General features: G+C 46.1%; 1 protein-coding gene across 2 annotated transcripts in view; it reads right to left on the bottom strand.

Annotated features, from left to right (window-relative positions):
• LOC106598404 (low-density lipoprotein receptor-related protein 8) overlaps positions 1-21,609 on the bottom strand; it is a 190,169-nt gene that overhangs the window by 88,100 nt on the left and 80,460 nt on the right. For both annotated transcript variants that reach the window (XM_045714492.2, XM_014189447.3), the window contains exon 4: positions 5,001-5,129. In XM_045714492.2, the coding sequence (XP_045570448.1) occupies positions 5,001-5,129 (129 nt within the window). The remainder of the gene's footprint in view (positions 1-5,000; positions 5,130-21,609) is intronic.

The raw sequence follows: 21,609 nt of genomic DNA, 5'->3' as shown, positions 1-21,609 counted from the left end.
GGCATACAAACACACACACTCAGGCATACAAACACACACACTCAGGCATACAAACACACACACACACACACTTAGGAGAAATGAAAGATCTAAGGTCCCCAGGCCGTAAATAATTAGAGCCGCAGAACACCGCCGTGCCTACGACCGATTCCGCCAGGAAATCAATTATTATCCACCGCCACTGTGGTGGTGGCATCATCATCTCTATATCCTCAGGCTTCATCAGGCTTTATAAGCTACGGTACTGTAGTATTTAGAGACAACGTTTTCCTGAACATGTGGCCAGATCGACACTGGAAGTACTCCAGCTTTTTATTGTCGGCTGTACAGGCCCAGAGTTTTTCTTCATATTGGTCAATTGTTCAGGAGAATTCAGGGTACTAAATAAAATCAAATGTATTTATAAAGCCCTTCTTACATCAGCTGATATCTCAAAGTGCTGTACAGAAACCCAGCCTTAAACGCTAAACAGCAAGCAATGCAGGTGTAGAAGCATGGTATTATACTACAGTATTATACTACAGTATTACACCACAGCAGTCACGGTGAAAAACGGTTTCTTAAATATCAGCTCTAGCATTAGGTAACCCGACCAACATAACTCCCAATCCAAACATTACAGCATCCATATTCTGAAGTCACCTCACTAAGTCCTCAGACAAAAATTGGACTGCAACGACAGAGGGACTTTTGTCTGAACTGCGGGAGATTTGACAACAGAGGTTCACTTCCTAATTTGGATGCCTTACTATATACTCTACAAGCCCAGCAGTGTTTCAGCTCTAGGGGACTTCCTAATATGGATGCCAGGGGCCCTGGCCTGAACTCACCAGGAGAGGCAGACTGAAGGGGTCAATGGAGAAATCAGAAAGAGAAAGGGATTAGTGCAGGATAGAGAGGCTGTCTATGGACCCGGGCTGACAGGATAGAGAGACTCTCTATGGACCCAGGCTGACAGGATAGAGAGGCTCTCTATGGACCCGGGCTGACAGGATAGAGAGGCTGTCTATGGACCCAGGCAGACAGGATAGAGAGACTCTCTATGAACCCTGGCTGACAGGATAGAGAGGCTGTCTATGGACCTGGGCAGACAGGATAGAGAGGCTGTCTATGGACCCAGGCAGACAGGATAGAGAGACTCTCTTTGGACCCGGGCAGACAGGATAAAGAGGCTGTCTATGGACCCAGGCAGACAGGATAGAGAGGCTGTCTATGGACCCAGGCAGACAGGATAAAGAGGCTGTCTATGGACCCAGGCAGACAGGATAAAGAGGCTGTCTATGGACCCAGGCAGACAGGATAAAGAGGCTGTCTATGGACCCAGGCAGACAGGATAGAGAGCCTGTCTATGGACCCAGGCAGACAGGATAAAGAGGCTGTCTATGGACCCGGGCAGACAGGATAGAGAGGCTGTCTATGAACCCGGGAAGACAGGATAGAGAGACTCTCTATGAAACCGGGAAGACAGGATAGAGAGGCTGTCTATGGACCCGGGCTGACAAGATAGAGAGACTCTCTATGGACCCAGGCAGACAGGATAGAGAGGCTGTCTATGGACCCGGGCTGACAGGATAGAGAGGCTGTCTATGGACCCGGGCTGACAGGATAGAGAGGCTGTCTATGGACCCAGATTGACAGGATAGAGAGGCTGTCTATGGACCCGGGAAGACAGGATAAAGAGGCTCTCTATGGACCCGGGAAGACAGGATAAAGAGGCTGTCTATGGACCCGGGCAGACAGGATAGAGAGGCTGTCTATGGACCCAGGCAGACAGGATAGAGAGACTCTCTATAGACCTGGGCTGACAGGATAGAGAGGCTGTCTATGGACCCAGGCAGACAGGATAGAGAGACTCTCTATAGACCCGGGCTGACAGGATAGAGAGGCTGTCTATGGACCCGGGCTGACAGGATAAGGAGGATCTCTATGGACCCAGGCAGACAGGATAGAGAGGCTGTCTATGGACCCGGGCTGACAGGATAGAGAGGCTGTCTATGGACCTGGGCAGACAGGATAGAGAGACTCTCTATGGACCCGGGCTGACAGGATAGAGAGGCTGTCTATGGACCCAGGCTGACTACGGCTGAAAAACCTGACAAGCTACACTGAGCAAAAATATAAACACAACATGTAAAGTGTTTCTCCAATGTGTCACAAGCTGAAATAAAACATCCCAAAAATGTTACCTATGCACAAAAAGCTTATTTCTCACAAATTTTGCACACATTTTTTTTTACATCCCTTTTAGTGAATAATTCTCCTTTGCCAAGATAATCCATCCACCACATGATCATTACACCGGTGCACCTTGTGCTGGGGACAATAAAAGGCCACTGTAAAATGTGCAGTTTTGTCACACAACACAATGCCACAGATGTCTGAAGGTTTGCCAGAGCATTGAATGTTCATTTCTCTACCATAATCCACCTCCAATGTAATTTTAGAGCATTTGGCAGTACGTCCAACCAGCCTTACATCCGCAGACCACATGCATGGCGTCATGTGGGCGAGCGGTTTGCTGATGTCAATGTTGTGAACAGAGTGCCCCATGGTGGCGGTGGGTTTATGGTATGGGCAGGCCTAAGGTACGGAAAACGAACACAATTGCATTTTATCGCCCATTCAGTATGTTTGGGATGCTCTGGATCGATGTGTACGACAGCGTGTTTCAGATCCCGCCAATATCTGGCAACTTCACACAGCCATTGAAGAGACACCATTCCACAGGCCACAATCAACAGGCTGATCAACTCTGTGAAGGAGATGTGTCGCGCTGCATGAGGCAAATGGTGGTCACACCAGATACTGACTGTTTTCAAAGCCATGCCCCCACTTGTTTTTTTAAGGTATCTGTGACCAACAGATGCATATCCATACTCCAGTCATGTGACATCCATAGATTAGGTCCTCATTGATTTATTTCAACTGACTGATTTCCTTATATTAACTGTAACTCAGTAAAATCTTTGAAATTGTTGCATTTCTATTTTTGTTCAGTATTAGAAGGTATTAGATCTTTGCCACTTTGATACAGACTTTAGACTTCAGCTCCTTTAACCATAGGAGTGTTATGGGCAGAGTGGCATAGATGTATTTTACACCTTGGTCCCAAAAACACTTTAATCATATACTATTTCAAATAATAAAATAAAAACTTAAGCTGAGCATGATTGAGTTTGCCTGGCACAATGAGACCACTAGAATAGACGTAAAAAAAAACAACCATGCCTATCTGGGACTATTGTCAGTCTAAAGAAAACACAAAAAATAATTTCAAAATGGAATGATTTCAAATAGTATTCAAACCCAGGCCTGGATTTAAGAGGTATTTTGTAATTGTCTCTTAGCTCTGCAGCGCTGTAGTAAACGTAGGCTTACAGACCATATCTGGGAGGAGTAAATAGTTGTATTTGATTTTCAATACACACGGTGGAAATAGGACTGTGGGCTTTCTGAGGAAATACAAATCAAGCGATTGCGGTGAAGAAGTGAAATGAAGCCACATACACAGAAACAAACTCTGGGACCCAAATGATAGTAGGAAAACACAGCATGTTTTTCTCCCTTTCTCTGCTCCCCCCCCCCCCCCCCCATCTGAGGGAAATAAGACAGGGTTTCTCCCAGTGTAGCTTCCTGCGCACGTGCCACGGTGGAGCTCCAAACATCCAGTCTCTGTCGCTACAATCAATTTCTCCCGACGTGCGGGAGAGACGAGGGAGGGAGAAAGAAGGAGAGGGAGAGAAAATGAGAAGCTGAGTCTTCACGCTGCCTTATAAAGTAGGGCAGGAGTGTAGTCACGGCGGTGTGTGTGTGTGTATCAGGTCGTGTGTGTTTGTGTGTGTGTGTGTGTGTGTGTGTATCAGGTCGTGTGTGTTTGTGTGTGTGTGTGTGTGTGTGTATCAGGTCGTGTGTGTTTGTGTGTGTGTGTGTGTGTGTGTGTGTGTGTGTGTGTATCAGGTCGTGTGTGTTTGTGTGTGTGTGTGTGTGTGTATCAGGTCGTGTGTGTTTGTGTGCGTGTGTGTGTGTATCAGGTCGTGTGTGTGTGTGTGTGTGTGTGTGTGTGTGTGTGTGTGTGTGTGTGTGTGTGTGTGTGTGTGTGTGTATCAGGTCGTGTGTGTGTGTGTGTGTGTGTGTGTGTGTGTGTGTGTGTGTGTGTGTGTGTGTGTGTGTGTGTGTGTGTGTGTGTGTGTGTGTGAGTGTGTGTGTGTGTGTGAGAGAGAGAGTGTGCAGAGAGGCACCACAGTGACGCGTGGTTGGGTAGAGAGGAGGGTGATGCCATCATCTGCCGGCCGCCAAGGGCAAATTCTACACACACACTGATTCTTACATTTGATATTGAATTGCAACCTTTGATTTGGCATCAAAGTCAATGTATTTTCTCAGCAGAGCTGACTTATTCGTTGGCCCCTTATTCATTGGAGTCTCAAATGGCACCCTATTCCCTACATAGTGCACTACTTTTGACAGGCTCTGGCCAAAAGTAGTGCACTAGGCAACAGGGTGTAATTTGGGATTGCTGCACACTGAGCCGTCGTGTCCACCGTCGTCAGAAGATAAATCATACAGAGAAAAGAAACACCAAAATGCCCCATAATGGAGAAAACGGGGAACTGTGATCCAAAAAAATCTGTTCTATTGGTTCCATGGCATGTCACACAGTAGTGGACTTATTCAAAGCTCCGTAAAATCCTAACCTGGGACGTGTGTTCAAACACAATGCTATGACTAGGGTAACAGCCGTTGCCATTCCAAAAGGGTGTGAATACAAAAGCCAGGGAGGCAAAAGACTGACACAAACAGTGGTATTACTACAGTTTAGTGGCTCAAGGGTTAAAGGTCACTGAGAAGAAACACACCCGTTCTTTTCTCACCATAGTGTCCAGTTAAAATCCAGAGCAGTCAGTGGGCGGGACTACTGCCCATCCACAAATTAAGGACACCTGTCTCAGCCAATGGGTGGTTTCTATGGCCTTTGATTGACAGCTGTCCATCACACTCACCAGCGGCGCAGTCCTCCTCGTCCGCCCCGTTTTCGCAGTCCCGCTCGCCATCGCATCGCCACGACAACGAGACACACTTGTTGGTGGACCCGCCACAGTCAAACTTCTCCGGAGAACACGTCTGTTTGCCTGGAGGGGAGAGAGGGAGATTACTTTTTAGGCTGTGTTCCATTCCAACACGTTGCACCCTTCCCTGCTGCCCTCACTCACTCCACTTGGCAGATCTGAGAGGCTTGGGTAGGTGGGTTAGAGCTTGGTGGGTTAGAGCTGGGTGGGCTAGTGGAAGGTAGTGTCATGACGTTGGACTGATGGGGGAGGTTTATGACCCCCATAAATACCTTTCCCCTTTTTCCTCTCTCTACTCTACCGATGTGACTCTAGTAAAGACTTTGTTAACATTGAGAGAGAGTCTGGTGACATCAAAAGGTGGGAAACGGAACCAGATTTCGGTAATTCCAACCAGTTGAAAATATGTGTTGGTACTTAAAGAATATGATGTCAGATCACTTGTCGTCGGAGACATTATTACTGATGACAGGACGACATAAACTGTATCTTGGAAAGTCTACACATTCTAGTTATCAGATTCACATGGAATTGTTGTAAAATTTAAATGTTTAAATATGAGACTATTTGTGAAAAGATGAAATGTAATTTTAGCTCCTAAATGAGAGAACGGTTTATCATAGAGAAACTCAGCTCACTCAGAGGCCGCGCCCAAGTGAACAGACATGGGTTGTATAAACTATGAAACACGCCCTTCTTTCACCACTATATAAACCCGTTGACGAAAATGTAACTTCCTGTTCCAAGGACGTGTGGACTCGAGGTCCCCACGTTGAAAGGACAATGACCACCTACAGAACTAAGCCAACATCAGCAAGAACCTGACGAAATTAGCATCGAATTTCAATGTGAAGGTGACGACCTACAGGGGTAGGTGGGTTAGGGGTAGGTGGGTTAGAGGTAGGTGGGTTATGGGTAGGTGGGTTAGAGGTAGGTGGGTTAGAGGTAGGTGGGTTAGGGGTAGGTGGGTTAGGGGTAGGTGGGTTATGGGTAGGTGGGTTAGAGGTAGGTGGGTTAGAGGTAGGTGGGTTAGGGGTAGGTGGGTTAGGGGTAGGTGGGTTATGGGTAGGTGGGTTAGAGGTAGGTGGGTTAGAGGTAGGTGGGTTAGGGGTAGGTGGGTTAGAGGTAGGTGGGTTAGAGGTAGGTGGGTTAGGGGTAGGTGGGTTAGAGGTAGGTGAGTTAGAGGTAGGTGGGTTAGGGGTAGGTGGGTTAGGGGTAGGTGGGTTAGGGGTAGGTGGGTTAGAGGTAGGTGGGTTAGAGGTAGGTGGGTTAGGGGTAGGTGGGTTAGGGGTAGGTGGGTTAGGGGTAGGTGGGTTAGAGGTAGGTGGGTTAGGGGTAGGTGGGTTAGAGGTAGGTGGGTTAGAGGTAGGTGGGTTAGGGGTAGGTGGGTTAGGGGTAGGTGGGTTAGAGGTAGGTGGGTTAGAGGTAGGTGGGTTAGGGGTAGGTGGGTTAGGGGTAGGTGGGTTAGGGGTAGGTGGGTTAGGGGTAGGTGGGTTAGAGGTAGGTGGGTTAGGGGTAGGTGGGTTAGAGGTAGGTGGGTTAGAGGTAGGTGGGTTAGGGGTAGGTGGGTTAGGGGTAGGTGGGTTAGAGGTAGGTGGGTTAGAGGTAGGTGGGTTAGAGGTAGGTGGGTTAGAGGTAGGTGGGTTAGGGGTAGATGGGTTAGAGGTAGGTGGGTTAGAGGTAGGTGGGTTAGAGGTAGGTGGGTTAGAGGTAGGTGGGTTAGGGGTAGGTGGGTTAGAGGTAGGTGGGTTAGAGGTAGGTGGGTTAGAGGTAGGTGGGTTAGAGGTAGGTGAGTTAGAGGTAGGTGGGTTAGAGGTAGGTGGGTTAGAGGTAGGTGGGTTAGAGGTAGGTGGGTTAGGGGTAGGTGGGTTAGGGGTAGGTGGGTTAGAGGTAGGTGGGTTAGAGGTAGGTGGGTTAGAGGTAGGTGGGTTAGGGGTAGGTGGGTTAGAGGTAGGTGGGTTAGAGGTAGGTGGGTTAGGGGTAGGTGGGTTAGAGGTACGTGGGTTAGGGGTAGGTGGGTTAGAGGTAGGGTGGGTTAGAGGTAGGTGGGTTAGAGGTAGGTGGGTTAGAGGTAGGTGGGTTAGGGGTAGGTGGGTTAGAGGTAGGTGGGTTAGGGGTAGGTGGGTTAGAGGTAGGTGGGTTAGAGGTAGGTGGGTTAGGGGTAGGTGGGTTAGAGGTAGGTGGGTTAGAGGTAGGTGGGTTAGAGGTAGGTGGGTTAGGGGTAGGTGGGTTAGAGGTAGGTGGGTTAGGGTTAGGTGGGTTAGGGGTAGGTGGGTTAGAGGTACATCAAGAGAGTGTGCGAGCCCTAGTATCCTCACAGACACAACGATGACGCTACTACCATGATGCTTATATCTATCCAATCTAGGGTCCAGGGTGTAGGTGTTGATATGGAATCCAATCCTGGGTCTAGGGTGTAGAGGCTAGGTGTTGATATGGAATCCAATCTAGGGTCTAGGGTGTAGAAGCTAGGTGTTGATATGGAATCCAATCTAGGGTCTAGGGTGTAGAAGCTAGGTGTTGATATGGAATCCAATCTAGGGTCTAGGGTGTAGAGGCTAGGTGTTGATATGGAATCCAATCTAGGGTCTAGGATGTAGAGGCTAGGTGTTGATATGGAATCCAATCTAGGGTCTAGGGTGCAGAGGCTAGGTGTTGATATGGAATCCAATCCTGGGTCTAGGGTGTAGAGGCTAGGTGTTGATATGGAATCCAATCTAGGGTCTAGTTTGTAGAGGCTAGGTGCTGATATGGAATCCAATCCTGGGTCTAGGGTGTAGACGCTAGGTGTTGATATGGAATCCAATCCTGGGTCTAGGGTGTAGAGGCTACGTGTTGATATGGAATCCAATCTAGGGTCTAGGGTGTAGAGGCTAGGTGCTGATATGGAATCCAATCCTGGGTCTAGGGTGTAGAGGCTAGGTGTTGATATGGAATCCAATCCTGGGTCTAGGGTGTAGAGGCTAGGTGTTGATATGGAATCCAATCTAGGGTCTAGGGTGTAGAGGCTAGGTGTTGATATGGAATCCAATCCTGGGTCTAGGGTGCAGAGGCTAGGTGCTGATATGGAATCCAATCTAGGGTCTAGTTTGTAGAGGCTGGGTGCTGATATGGAATCCAATCCTGGGTCTAGGGTGTAGACGCTAGGTGTTGATATGGAATCCAATCCTGGGTCTAGGGTGTAGAGGCTACGTGTTGATATGGAATCCAATCTAGGGTCTAGGGTGTAGAGGCTAGGTGCTGATATGGAATCCAATCCTGGGTCTAGGGTGTAGAGGCTAGGTGTTGATATGGAATCCAATCTAGGGTCTAGGGTGTAGAGGCTAGGAGTTGATATGGAATCCAATCCTGGGTCTAGGGTGCAGAGGCTAGGTGCTGATATGGAATCCAATCCGGTTATCCAATACTCTCAGATCTACAGGAATAGACTAGGGTGTATAGAAGGGTTTAGGGTCTAACAGACTAGGGTGTATAGAAGGGTTTAGGGTCTAACAGACTAGGGTGTATAGAAGGGTTTAGGGTCTAACAGACTATGGTGTATAGAAGGGTTTAGGGTCTAACAGACTAGGGTGCATAGAAGGGTTTAGGGTCTAACAGACTAGGGTGTATAGAAGGGTTTAGGGTCTAACAGACTAGGGTGCATAGAAGGGTTTAGGGTCTAACAGACTATGGTGTATAGAAGGGTTTAGGGTCTAACAGACTAGGGTGTATAGAAGGGTTTAGGGTCTAACAGACTAGGGTGTATAGAAGGGTTTAGGGTCTAACAGACTAGGGTGTATAGAAGGGTTTAGGGTCTAACAGACTAGGGTGTATAGAAGGGTTTAGGGTCTAACAGACTAGGGTGTATAGAAGGGTTTAGGGTCTAACAGACTAGGGTGTATAGAAGGGTTTAGGGTCTAACAGACTAGGGTGTATAGAAGGGTTTAGGGTCTAACAGACCAGGGTGTATAGAAGGGTTTAGGGTCTAACAGACTAGGGTGTATAGAAGGGTCTCTTGTTGTGATGTGTGTTTTAACCTATATATATATTATTTTTTAATCCCAGCCCCCGTCCCCGCAGGAGGCCTTTTGCCTTATGGAAGCAGTCATTGTAAATAAGAATTTGTTCTCAACTGACTTCTCTAGTTAATTAAATGTTAAATAAAATAAAGATGTTGTTCTCTAGCCTCAACCCTTAACGGACATGACAGGAACAACACAGCAGGTGTACCAGTTGGCAGCAGAGAACATCTTATTCTGAGAAAACCCAGGTCTTTACCCAGTGGTAAAGAGAACCCAGGTCACTAACCACAGCAGTGGTAAAGAGAACCCAGGTCACTAACCACAGCAGTGGTAAAGAGAACCCAGGTCACTAACCACAGCAGTGGTAGAGAACCCAGGTCACTAACCACAGCAGTAGTAAAGAGAACCCAGGTCACTAACCACAGCAGTGGTAAAGAGAACCCAGGTCACTAACCACAGCAGTAGTAGAGAACCCAGGTCACTAATCACAGCAGTGGTAAAGAGAACCCAGGTCACTAACCACAGCAGTAGTAAAGAGAACCCAGGTCACTAACCACAGCAGTAGTAAAGAACCCAGGTCACTAACCACAGCAGTAGTAGAGAACCCAGGTCACTAACCACAGCAGTAGTAGAGAACCCAGGTCACTAACCACAGCAGTAGTAAAGAGAACCCAGGTCACTAACCACAGCAGTAGTAAAGAGAACCCAGGTCACTAACCACAGCAGTAGTAAAGAGAACCCAGGTCACTAACCACAGCAGTAGTAGAGAACCCAGGTCACTAACCACAGCAGTAGTAGAGAACCCAGGTCACTAACCACAGCAGTAGTAAAGAGAACCCAGGTCACTAACCACAGCAGTAGTAGAGAACCCAGGTCACTAACCACAGCAGTGGTAAAGAGAACCCAGGTCACTAACCACAGCAGTAGTAAAGAGAACCCAGGTCACTAACCACAGCAGTAGTAGAGAACCCAGGTCACTAACCACAGCAGTAGTAGAGAACCCAGGTCACTAATCACAGCAGTGGTAAAGAGAACCCAGGTCACTAACCACAGCAGTAGTAGAGAACCCAGGTCACTAACCACAGCAGTAGTAAAGAGAACCCAGGTCACTAACCACAGCAGTAGTAAAGAGAACCCAGGTCACTAACCACAGCAGTAGTAGAGAACCCAGGTCACTAACCACAGCAGTAGTAGAGAACCCAGGTCACTAACCACAGCAGTAGTAGAGAACCCAGGTCACTAACCACAGCAGTAGTAGAGAACCCAGGTCACTAACCACAGCAGTGGTAAAGAACCCAGGTCACTAACCACAGCAGTAGTAGAGAACCCAGGTCACTAACCACAGCAGTAGTAGAGAACCCAGGTCACTAACCACAGCAGTAGTAGAGAACCCAGGTCACTAACCACAGCAGTGGTAAAGAGAACCCAGGTCACTAACCACAGCAGTAGTAAAGAACCCAGGTCACTAACCACAGCAGTAGTAAAGAGAACCCAGGTCACTAACCACAGCAGTGGTAAAGAGAACCCAGGTCACTAACCACAGCAGTAGTAGAGAACCCAGGTCACTAACCACAGCAGTAGTAAAGAGAACCCAGGTCACTAACCACAGCAGTAGTAGAGAACCCAGGTCACTAACCACAGCAGTAGTAGAGAACCCAGGTCACTAACCACAGCAGTGGTAAAGAGAACCCAGGTCACTAACCACAGCAGTAGTAAAGAACCCAGGTCACTAACCACAGCAGTAGTAAAGAGAACCCAGGTCACTAACCACAGCAGTAGTAAAGAGAACCCAGGTCACTAACCTCAGCAGTAGTAAAGAGAACCCAGGTCACTAACCACAGCAGTGGTAAAGAGAACCCAGGTCACTAACCACAGCAGTAGTAAAGAGAACCCAGGTCACTAACCACAGCAGTAGTAAAGAGAACCCAGGTCACTAACCACAGCAGTAGTAGAGAACCCAGGTCACTAACCACAGCAGTAGTAAAGAGAGAGAGAAAGAGGGAGAGAGAGAGAAAGGGAGAGAGAGAGAAAGAGAGAGGGAGAGAGAGAGAAAAGGAGAGAGAGAGAAAGAGAGGGAGAGAGAGAAAGAGCGAGAGAAAGAGCGAGAGAAAGGGAGAGAGAAAGAGGGAGAGAGAGAGAGAGAGAGAGAGAGAGAGAGAAAGAGAGAGGGAGAGAGAGAAAGAGCGAGAGAAAGGGAGAGAGAAAGAGGGAGAGAGAGAGAGAAAGAGAGAGGGAGAGAGAGAAAGAGGGAGAGAGCAAGAGAGCGAGCGAGAGAGAGTGGTTGAAAAAGGGAGGGAGAGAGAAAGAAAGTGTAAAAATAGCTATCCTATCCTCTAACCGATGGCCCTTTGATTAACTACACACTCAATCCCCCTCCGTCGCTAACAAGGGAATCAAATACCAACCGCGTGCTCAAGTCGCTCAACACTAAGACAAGGTAGTGATTGATTCGATTATGCTTGTAACTTGTGACTTCCACAAGCTGTCGCTATAGTTGTGGCTAATGTGTTTTGTTCGAGAAAGGGGCCCTAAAGGCCAAATAAAAGCCAATTAGTCAGAGGCAGAGGCAGAGTGACATTTGCGTCGCAGTTGTTTACCGGTGGAGTGGCAAATGAAGACTCAACATCTCCACTTTTATGACACAGGAACTAATAGGAATTTCGACATTTGTAGTACAATAGTTGGCTCATTGACACTGAAGTTTCTATGATGTGAGTTTGTTTGATGTTTCTGTGATGTGAGCTTCTTGTTTTGATCTGTATGGTCTCACATGTAAGTGCAGGTAACTGCCAAAAGAATGGAAACACTTGAATAAATGAGCAATACAAACTTTATTGAAAGCAGCTGCTTCCACACAGGTGTAGTGAGTTAATTAAGCAATTTGCATCCCATCATGCTTAGGGTCATGAATAAAAATGCTGGGCAGGCCATTATTTTGGTTACCATGGTTATGCCCCCATAGGATGACAACACCCCCATCCACAGGGCACGAGTGGTCACTGAATGGTTTGATGAGCATGAAAACGATGTAAGCCATATGCCATGGCCATTTCAGTCACCAGATCTCAACCCAACTGAACACTAATGGGAGATTCTGGAGCGGCGCCTGAGAGCGTTTTCCACCACCATAAAAAAAAACACCAAATGATGTATTTTCTCATGGAAGACTGGTGTCGCATCCCTCCAATAGAGTTCCAGACACTTGTAGAATCTATACCAGGGTGCATTGAAGCTGTTCTGACGGCTCCTGGTGACCCAACACCTTAAGACACTATATGTTGGCGTTTCTTTTATTTTGTCAGTTACCTGTACAGTATGGTGTGTATTTCAGAGCATTTTGACCCATAGATGTCTCTCCCTTCACGGTCTTATGTGATATATTGTTACATCACTGCTGTCTTATGTGATTGTGCAGTTTCTTCTACACCAGTGCTTCCCAAACTCGGTCCTGGGGATCCCACTGGGTGCATGTTGTGTTTATTACCCCTAACACTACACAGCTGATTCAAATCAGCTTGATGATTAGTTGATTATTTGAATCAGCTGTGTGGTGCTAGGGACCAAAAAAAAAGAAAACGTGCACCCCTTGGGGTCACCGAGGACTGAGCATGGGAAACGCTGGTGTAGATAGATCATATATTAAACCTTTTTCTTGTTACGCGTTTTGCCGTTTTGTCCAGCATGTCTCACCATAAAAAAAGGAGATTGTAACCAGAGCTGGGTTCAAAATAGTATTAGTGTTTTTCCTTAAACACATTCGCTGTGCTTGATTGAGTTTGCCTGGCGCAATGGAACTAATAGACTAGTTCCAAAAGTGCAAACCCTGCCCATTTGGCGCTCAGGCAGGCTCAATCAAGCACTTAAAATATTGGAAAAAACAAATACTATTTGAAATCAGGTCTACACTACAGCCCTACAAGGCAGCCAGAGAGTCAGCCAATGGGTCGTACTGCCTGGTGATAGAGAGGTTGAGAGAGTAACTTGGCCCAGGCAGCTGAGCAGAAGAAATGGCACCAAATGCTCAGACGACACTAAGTCACGGGCAAATTTACTGCTTCATTAAGCAGGGCTAGCATAGCCACGTCCCTCTCTGTGAATTATGGCTTAGGTACAAGAACGCTAGCTCGCTTGCTAAGCTACAGTGAGCATATCAGCCATGGTTAGCTACCACGGCTAGCATTCTACTGTATCTACTGTAGCTTAATTAAGCTAGGCTAGCGTAGCCACACCCTCTCTGTGAATTATGGGTCAGGTACAGGAACGCTAGCTAAGCTACAGTATCAGCCTGCAACATTACCTACCATTAGCATAACTAGCATTAGCATACTACTGTATTCATGGCTCATGCAGCTTACTCACAGTGAATAAGGCATTGTTGTTTACCACAATATGTGTATCGTCTGGGTTCAAATGCAGGTCGTCATGGGGGATGTGGCATGAATCAGTACACGTGAAGACTACATGTGAAGACATGTTATTATGACGCTAATACATTGGCACTGATATGTACAGTACACATGAGCAATGAACTGTGAAAACATGTTACTTCCAGCTAATGTGAAGTAAGCAATAAAAAGAAAGAAATGCTCACACACACACACACACACACACACACACACACACACACACACACACACACACACACACACACACACACACACACAGACACACACACACACACACACACACACACACACACACACACACACACACACACACAATCCCAATGAAAAATACATCTTTGCATAACTAAAATCCTCTCCGTTATTCAGTCAGTAGACTCAGTCATATTACTCATTACCTCTAACAGTGAAACATCTCGATGGGGTTGAAGCTCAATATCTACAAAGAAACGACCGTCTGAGGCTGTTTTCATTAACCCCCCCCATAGAACTATCCATAATCCTCTGTGGTTATGTCATTCAACATCTAAAATGGACCAAAATGGTTTTATTAAACCAGATGTCTATCGATAGACAGTATGTGTATCTTCAGGTATCAAAGGCTTCTTTCGGAAAAGCTGCACAGAAGCTTATACTGTGTGCTCGCTATCTTTCCTGCAGCTGTACACAGCTGTCACTCTAACATGTCTGCTGCATGTGTCATATCATATGGAAATAAGAATTTGTTCTTAACTGACTTGCCTAGTTAAACAAAGGTTTAAAAAAATAAAAATAATAATAAATAAAATCAAGCAATGGTGGATATTATCAACAGTCAGTGCTTGAAGTAGAATTAAAAAAGGCACTGGCACTAATTTTATGTGCCAGGACTCATTCAAATTTTACAGTACCAGTGTTCATATTTGAGAATTAATATTCTGTAAAGGGTGCAAGTACTCCAGTAGAAAATTTGAGGTGCCGGTACTCTGTACTCGGCCCTGTCTAAAAGCCTCACCCTCTTTTTCTCTTTTTCAGGCCCAATTCAAGAACTGCCAACAGTCATCTTGAACCGAGCTCAAAGGGGATAGAAAAAAATACAAGTTAGACCTTTTAGCCAATGGTGATTCATCCCTAAGGGCAGAAGGAGTCCTGGGACTAAGGAAAAAACTTAAGACTGAGTGAGTGAGTGAGTGAGTGAGTGAGTGAGTGAGTGAGTGAGTGAGTGAGTGAGTGAGTGAGTGAGTGAGTGAGTGAGTGAGAGAGAGAGAGAGAGAGAGAGAGAGAGAGAGAGAGAGAGAGAGAGTGACCAAGTGTGTGAGTGGACTTGCAGATAGTGGATTTTCGGATAACCAAGTCAGCTTAATTGCCATTCACTTGGGGACAAATCCTCAAAATGTTTACTGGGGTCTCGATTCAGTCTGTAAAACTGAAGCGTTTCAGATTGCGCGATAGAAATGTAAAGGTCATTTCTGATTGAGTCGACATAAACAGAGTTCACCGTGAATGCAGTCTCCGCTAAAGCGGGAACATTGCCTTTAAATTTAAAATCAGGCTGTAAAGCTGAACTTCCTGGATGTGGATTGAATAGAGCTCTAACTCCTGAAGACATGGGAGACCTTTCTGCTCTTCTGACATGGGAGTCCTTTCTGCTGTTCTGACATGGGAGACCTTTCTGCTGTTCTGACATGGGAGACCTTTCTGCTGTTCTGACATGGGAGTCCTTTCTGCTGTTCTGACATGGGAGACCTTTCTGCTGTTCTGACATGGGAGTCCTTTCTGCTGTTCTGACATGGGAGACCTTTCTGCTGTTCTGACATGGGAGTCCTTTCTGCTGTTCTGACATGGGAGACCTTTCTGCTGTTCTGACATGGGAGTCCTTTCTGCTGTTCTGACATGGGAGTCCTTTCTGCTGTTCTGACATGGGAGTCCTTTCTGCTGTTCTGACATGGGAGACCTTTCTGCTGTTCTGACATGGGAGACCTTTCTGCTGTTCTGACATGGGAGTCCTTTCTGCTGTTCTGACATGGGAGTCCATTCTGCTATTCTGACATGGGAGACCTTTCTGCTGTTCTGGAACAGTGAACAAGAGAACAGATCAGTATTTCTACAGTAATAAATACACAAGACGGGGAGTATACGGTATCTGTTGATCCTCTGTAATTCCACTTTACATCGCTAGGAAAACAATTTCAAGTGAATCTCCACAGAGAGCCATTTATTTTTTAGTACTTTTGAGTAACTAACCCGCTCAGCCAAAGCCCCAGCCTTAATCTTTCATGTGTCAGTGTAACGCTACTCCAGTGTGTAATTATGAGACAACTCACTGCACTACAATGATCTAGGCTGGCACAGATCTAGGGCTTTTCTGTCTGTGTACACAGATATACAGTGAGGGAAAAAAGTATTTGATCCCCTGCTGATTTTGTACGTTTGCCCACTGACAAAGAAATGATCAGTCTATAATTTTAATGGTAGGTTTATTTGAACAGTGAGAGACAGAATAACAACAAAAAGATCCAGAAAAACGCATGTCAAAAATGTTATAAATTGATTTGCATTTTAATGAGGGAAAAAAGTATTTGACACCCTCTCAATCAGAAAGATTTCTGGCTCCCAGGTGTCTTTTATACAGGTAACGAGCTGAGATTAGGAGCACACTCTTAAAGGGAGTGCTCCTCATCTCAGCTTGTTACCTGTATAAAAGGCACCTGTCCACAGAAGCAATCAGTCAATCAGATTCCAAACTCTCCACCATGGCCAAGACCAAAGAGCTCTCCAAGGATGTCAGGGACAAGATTGTAGACCTACACAAGGCTGGATTGGGCTACAAGACCACCGCCAAGCAGCTTGGTGAGAAGGTGACAACAGTTGGTGCGATTATTCGCAAATGGAAGAAACTGTCAATCTCCCTCGGCCTGGGGCTCCATGCAAGATCTCACCTCGTGGAGTTGCAATGATCATGAGGAAGGTGAGGAATCAGCCCAGAACTACATGGGAGGATCTTGTCAATGATCTCATGGCAGCTGGGACCATAGTCACCAAGAAAACAATTGGTAAAACACTACGCCGTGAAGGACTGAAATCCTGCAGCGCCCGCAAGGTCCCCCTGCTCAAGAAAGCACATATACACGCCCGTCTGAAGTTTGCCAATGAACATCTGAATGATTCAGAGGAAAACTGGGTGAAAGTGTTGTGGTCAGATGAGACCAAAATGGAGCTCTTTGGCATCTACTCAACTCGCCGTGTTTGGAGAAGGAGGAATGCTGCCTATGACCCCAAGAACACCATCCCCACCGTCAAACATGGAGGTGGGAACATTATGCTTTGGGGGTGTTTTTCTGCTAAGGGGACAGGACAACTTGCATCAAAGGGACGATGGACGGGGCCATGTACCGTCAAATCTTGGGTGAGAACCTCCTTCCCTCAGCCAGGGCATTGAAAATGGGTCGTGGGTGGGTATTCCAGCATGACAATGACCCAAAACACACGGCCAAGGCAACAAAGGAGTGGCTCAAGAAGAAGCACATTAAGGTCCTGGTGTGGCCTAGCCAGTCTCCAGACCTTAATCCCATAGAAAATCTGTGGAGGGAGCTGAAGGTTCGAGTTGCCAAACGTCAGCCTCGAAACCTTAATGACTTGGAGAAGATCTGCAAAGAGGAGTGGGACAAAATCCCTCCTGAGATGTGTGCAAACCTGGTGGCCAACTACAAGAAACGTGATTGCCAACAAGGGTTTTGCCACCAAGTACTAAGTCATGTTTTGCAGAGGGTGTCAAATACTTATTTCCCTCATTAAAATGCAAATCAATTTATACAATTTTTTGACATGCGTTTTTCTGGATTTTTTTGTTGTTATTCTGTCTCTCACTGTTCAAATAAACCTACCATTAAAATGATAGACTGATCATTTCTTTGTCAGTGGGCAAACATACAAAATCAGCAGGGGGTCAAATACTTTTTTCCCTCACTGTAGAGGAAAAGAAAATGAGAGAGAGAGAGAGAGAGAGAGAGAGAGAGACAGAGAGAGAGACAGGGAGAGAGAGAGAGCCAGGGAGAGAGAGAGAGACAGAGAGACAGAGAGACAGTCACAGAGAGAGATACAGGGAGACAGAGACAGAGAGAGAGAAACAGAGAGCGACTGGGAGAGAGAGAGAAAGCGAGACACAGAGAGACAGAGAGAGAGACAGAGAGAGAGAGACAGAGAGATAGAGAGAGCGAGAGACAGAGACAGGGAGAGAGACTGAGAGAGTGAGACAGGGAGAGAGAGACAGAGCGAGAAACAGAGACAGAGAGAGAGACAGAGAGAGAGAGACAGAGAAAGACAGATAGACAGAGAGAGACAGAGACAGAGACAGACAGAGAGACAGACAGAGAGACAGAGAGACAGAGACAGACAGAGAGACAAAAAGAACAGCATGCCTCATACCTCATCCAGCTTCAGTGTAATTGGAGCGTGGTGGAAGGTGTGTGCGCTGTACGTTAATTAGCATTAACAGATGTAAAACAGGGGATCTACTATCACGGACTGCAAACATACAGTAGTTCTCTGCCTGGCACCAACAGAAGACAAATACAAATTTCAAACAAACACCGTCCCTTCGCTAAATATGATGTAAATTACAGCACGAGGCGCCACTTTTTGGCATCTGGGCTACTGCTCGAAGTGTGAAGTTGTCATGGCAACACTTTATAGTTTAAGGAATGAGCGTCACATAGGGCTAGCCTTATTTGCAGCGCTAATTTGACGTTTTTTTTGTTATTGTCGAGCCTTCTGACACTTCTTTCACACTATATTTTTCAATTTGTAGTATATCAGAAGTTCAATGTTTCTTGCTAAATGACATTCTGAATGAATTCTCATAGTTCTACTGAAAGTCCATCAAAATCAGTACAGAGCGTTCGCTAATAATGACACAACAGGTTGACGAGTTCAACAAGGAGATGAAACTTGTTATTTTGATAAAGAGATGTTCACCGTGGCATAATGAACAGGTTTCCTGTCTCTCATGGTGCCTTTTAGTACAGTACACAGAAACACAGATGGCTCTCCAGTCGCTCGCTTCCCCATCCATTTTAATGCGACTGTGACCATGGGAGCCGCTCTCTGAGGGCCAGCTGTGTATGATCTCTTACCTTTTCAGGAAAAAGCCATTCAGGACGTCCTAATGTGGACACCATCATGTGGACTACGAGTTAGAAATAGTACATTTGTTCCATTCTCAACCTTGAGAGGAATGACATGTATGTCTCCATTTTGAAAGAGGAGTGTAAATGGCTGGTTCATGTACAGCTGTCTAACCAAGAGTAACAAGGCAACAGTAAACATGTCATCCCCCACAAATGATGCAGTGCCCCAACTTGGGACAATTAGTGACAATTATTAAAACAATGTTCAAACTGATGTTGGGTGGATTAATGAGAGAACGAAAAACAATCACGTTTTACTAATGGTCTGTTTTATTCTATTTTTACCGTTATTTTACCAGGTAAGTTGACTGAGAACAGCAACGACCTGGGGAATAGTTACAGGGGAGAGAAGGGGGATGAATGAGCCATATGGAATTACAGATAGTCTACACAGCGTTTCAAAATGGTCACCTTTTTATGAATGGGAGGAGCTTAAGGATCCTTATGGGAAACGTGTTTCTCATGAGGAGATGCATATATGTATAAAAATGTCATGGGCGTAGCTCAAACGAGACAGGAAATATTCTTATTCAAAGTTTGGAATATCAGTTGATTACTATGGAGCCCCCCTTTTGGGCCAATCAGTGTAACTTTGTAAATCCCGGATCTCTATGGCTAGATGCATCATTCATGCAAGTTTGGTCAAAATCGGGGCAAGAGTTGTCTGAGATATTGTGTGTAACTAATGTAAGATCGAGACAGATCTCCTCCTCCATCATCGTGGGGGACAATCATTTTCTGTACAGTAGCCATGGAAACCAAGTGTATTGGTTTAACCCTGCTGCCAATACATCATGAATCCATAAGTGATTCATGTACATTGAATGGAGAGTTATAGTATTTGAACATGAGTTGTAGGCTAGCCCTCCTCTTGTACTACATGAGCATACAGACAAGATTGAATCACCTGTATTGGTTTATTATTCAGCTCTCTTTGTCAAGAGCAAAAAAATAAAAATGTAATGACTTTGATAAAGAACAGGCCCACAGATTTTGGTGCCCAAATCTGTGGGCCTCAATCTCAAAGATTTTACCATCGACTGCAACGTTATATGAATAAAATACATTTAGGATTTCCATTTAAATAGGCTTTTTTTATATTGTGATCTCTATCTCCGTTCTAGCCCACACAAAGACAAAATCTCTCCCTTATTCATATTTAATTGGATTTCCAATGCAAACATGTTATCCTTTGGAGGTCCCTGTCTCTTTCTCTAACTCACCCTCACACAAACTTTTTGAGGGTGACATTAACATTAGCGACTTGTCGGCTGTTCTGTGCTGCATACATTATTCATGAGATAACGGCTCACACACACGCCCACAACCTGATAAAGCAAAATAAACAAAATTAGTAAAATATTTTTCTAAGATTAAATGAGGTTTTTCCAATTCCTTTTCTGCTGTGGTAAATGCATGCAAATTCCTTTTAAATAGCGAGCTCAATGACATACTTTGTAGGCCTGTGCGATCAACCAATCACAAGATTAAAACATGAATGGGTACCAGTGTTGTAGTATTCAGATTGCACTGGTCTCAGTCCTGACTCGGACACGAACCCCCCTTGGTCTCAGTCCTGACTCGGACTCGAACCCCCCTTGGTCTCAGTCCTGACTCGGACTTGAACCCCCCTTGGTCTCAGTGTTGACTCGGACACGAACCCCCCTTGGTCTCAGTGTTGACTCGGACTCGAACCCCCCTTGGTCTCAGTCCTGACTCGGACTCGAACCCTCCTTGGTCTCAGTGTTGACTCGGACTCGAACCCCCCTTGGTCTCAGTCCTGACTCGGACTCGAACCCCCCTTGGTCTCAGTGTTGACTCGGACTCGAACCCCCCTTGGTCTCAGTCCTGACTCGGACTCGAACCCCCTTGGTCTTGACTTGTCTGGAATAGCTGTGGTCTCGGTCTTGACTCAGACAAAAACACAGTGCATTCGGAAACAATTCAGACCCCTTGACTTTTTCCACATTTTGTTACGTTATAGCCTTATTCTAAAATGGATTAAATCGTTTTTTTCTCTCATCAATCTAAACACACCCCATAATGACTAAGCAAAAACAGGTTTGCAGAAATGTCACATTTACATAAGTATTCAGACCCTTTACTCAGTATTTTGTTGATCGGGTTCAAGTCCGGGCTCTGACTGGGCCACTCAAGGACATTCAGAGACTTGTCCCAAAGCCACTCCTGCGTTGTCTTGGCTGTGTGCTTAGGGTTATTGTCCTGTTGGAAGGTGCCCCTTCGCCCCAGTCTGAGGTCCTGAGCTCTCTGGAGCAGGTTTTCATCAAGGATCTCTCTGTACTTTGATCCGTTCATCCTTCCCTCAATCCTGACTAGTCTCCCAGTCTCTGCTGTTGAAAAACATCACCACAGCATGATGCTGCCACCACCATGCTTCACCGTAGGGATGGTGCCAGGTTTCCTCCAGACATGACGCTTGGCATTCAGGCCAAAGAGTTCAATCTTGGTTTCATCAGACCAGAGAATCTTGTTTCTCATGTTCACAGAGTCCTTTAGGTACCTTTTGACAAACTCCCGACGGGCTGTCATGTGCCTTTTATTGAGGAGTGGCTTCCGTCTGGCCACTCTACCATAAAGGCCTGAATGGTGGAGTGCTGCAGAGATGGTTGTCCTTCTGGAAGGTTCTCCCATCTCCACAGAGGAACTCTAGAGCTCTGTCAGAGTGACCATCGGGTTCTTGGTCACCTCCCTAACCAAGGCCCTTCTCCCCTGATTGCTCAGTTTGGCCGGGCAGCCAGCTCTAGGAAGAGTCTTGGTGGTTCCAAACTTCTTCCATTTAAGAATGATAGAGGCCACTGTGTTCTTGGGGACCTTCAATGCTGCAGAAATGCCTCGACACAATCCTGTCTCGGAGCTCTACGCATAATTCCTTCGACCTCGACCTCATAGACAGATGTGTGCCTTTCCAAATCATGTCCAATCAATTGAATTGACCACAGGTGGACTCCAATCA

The sequence above is a fragment of the Salmo salar genome, chromosome 03 (assembly GCF_965601325.2).
Source record: "Salmo salar chromosome 03, fSalSal1, whole genome shotgun sequence".
Taxonomy (NCBI): domain Eukaryota; kingdom Metazoa; phylum Chordata; class Actinopteri; order Salmoniformes; family Salmonidae; genus Salmo; species Salmo salar.
The sequence above is the reverse complement of the archived record's forward strand: the minus strand, read 5'-3'. Positions and strand labels throughout refer to the sequence as shown.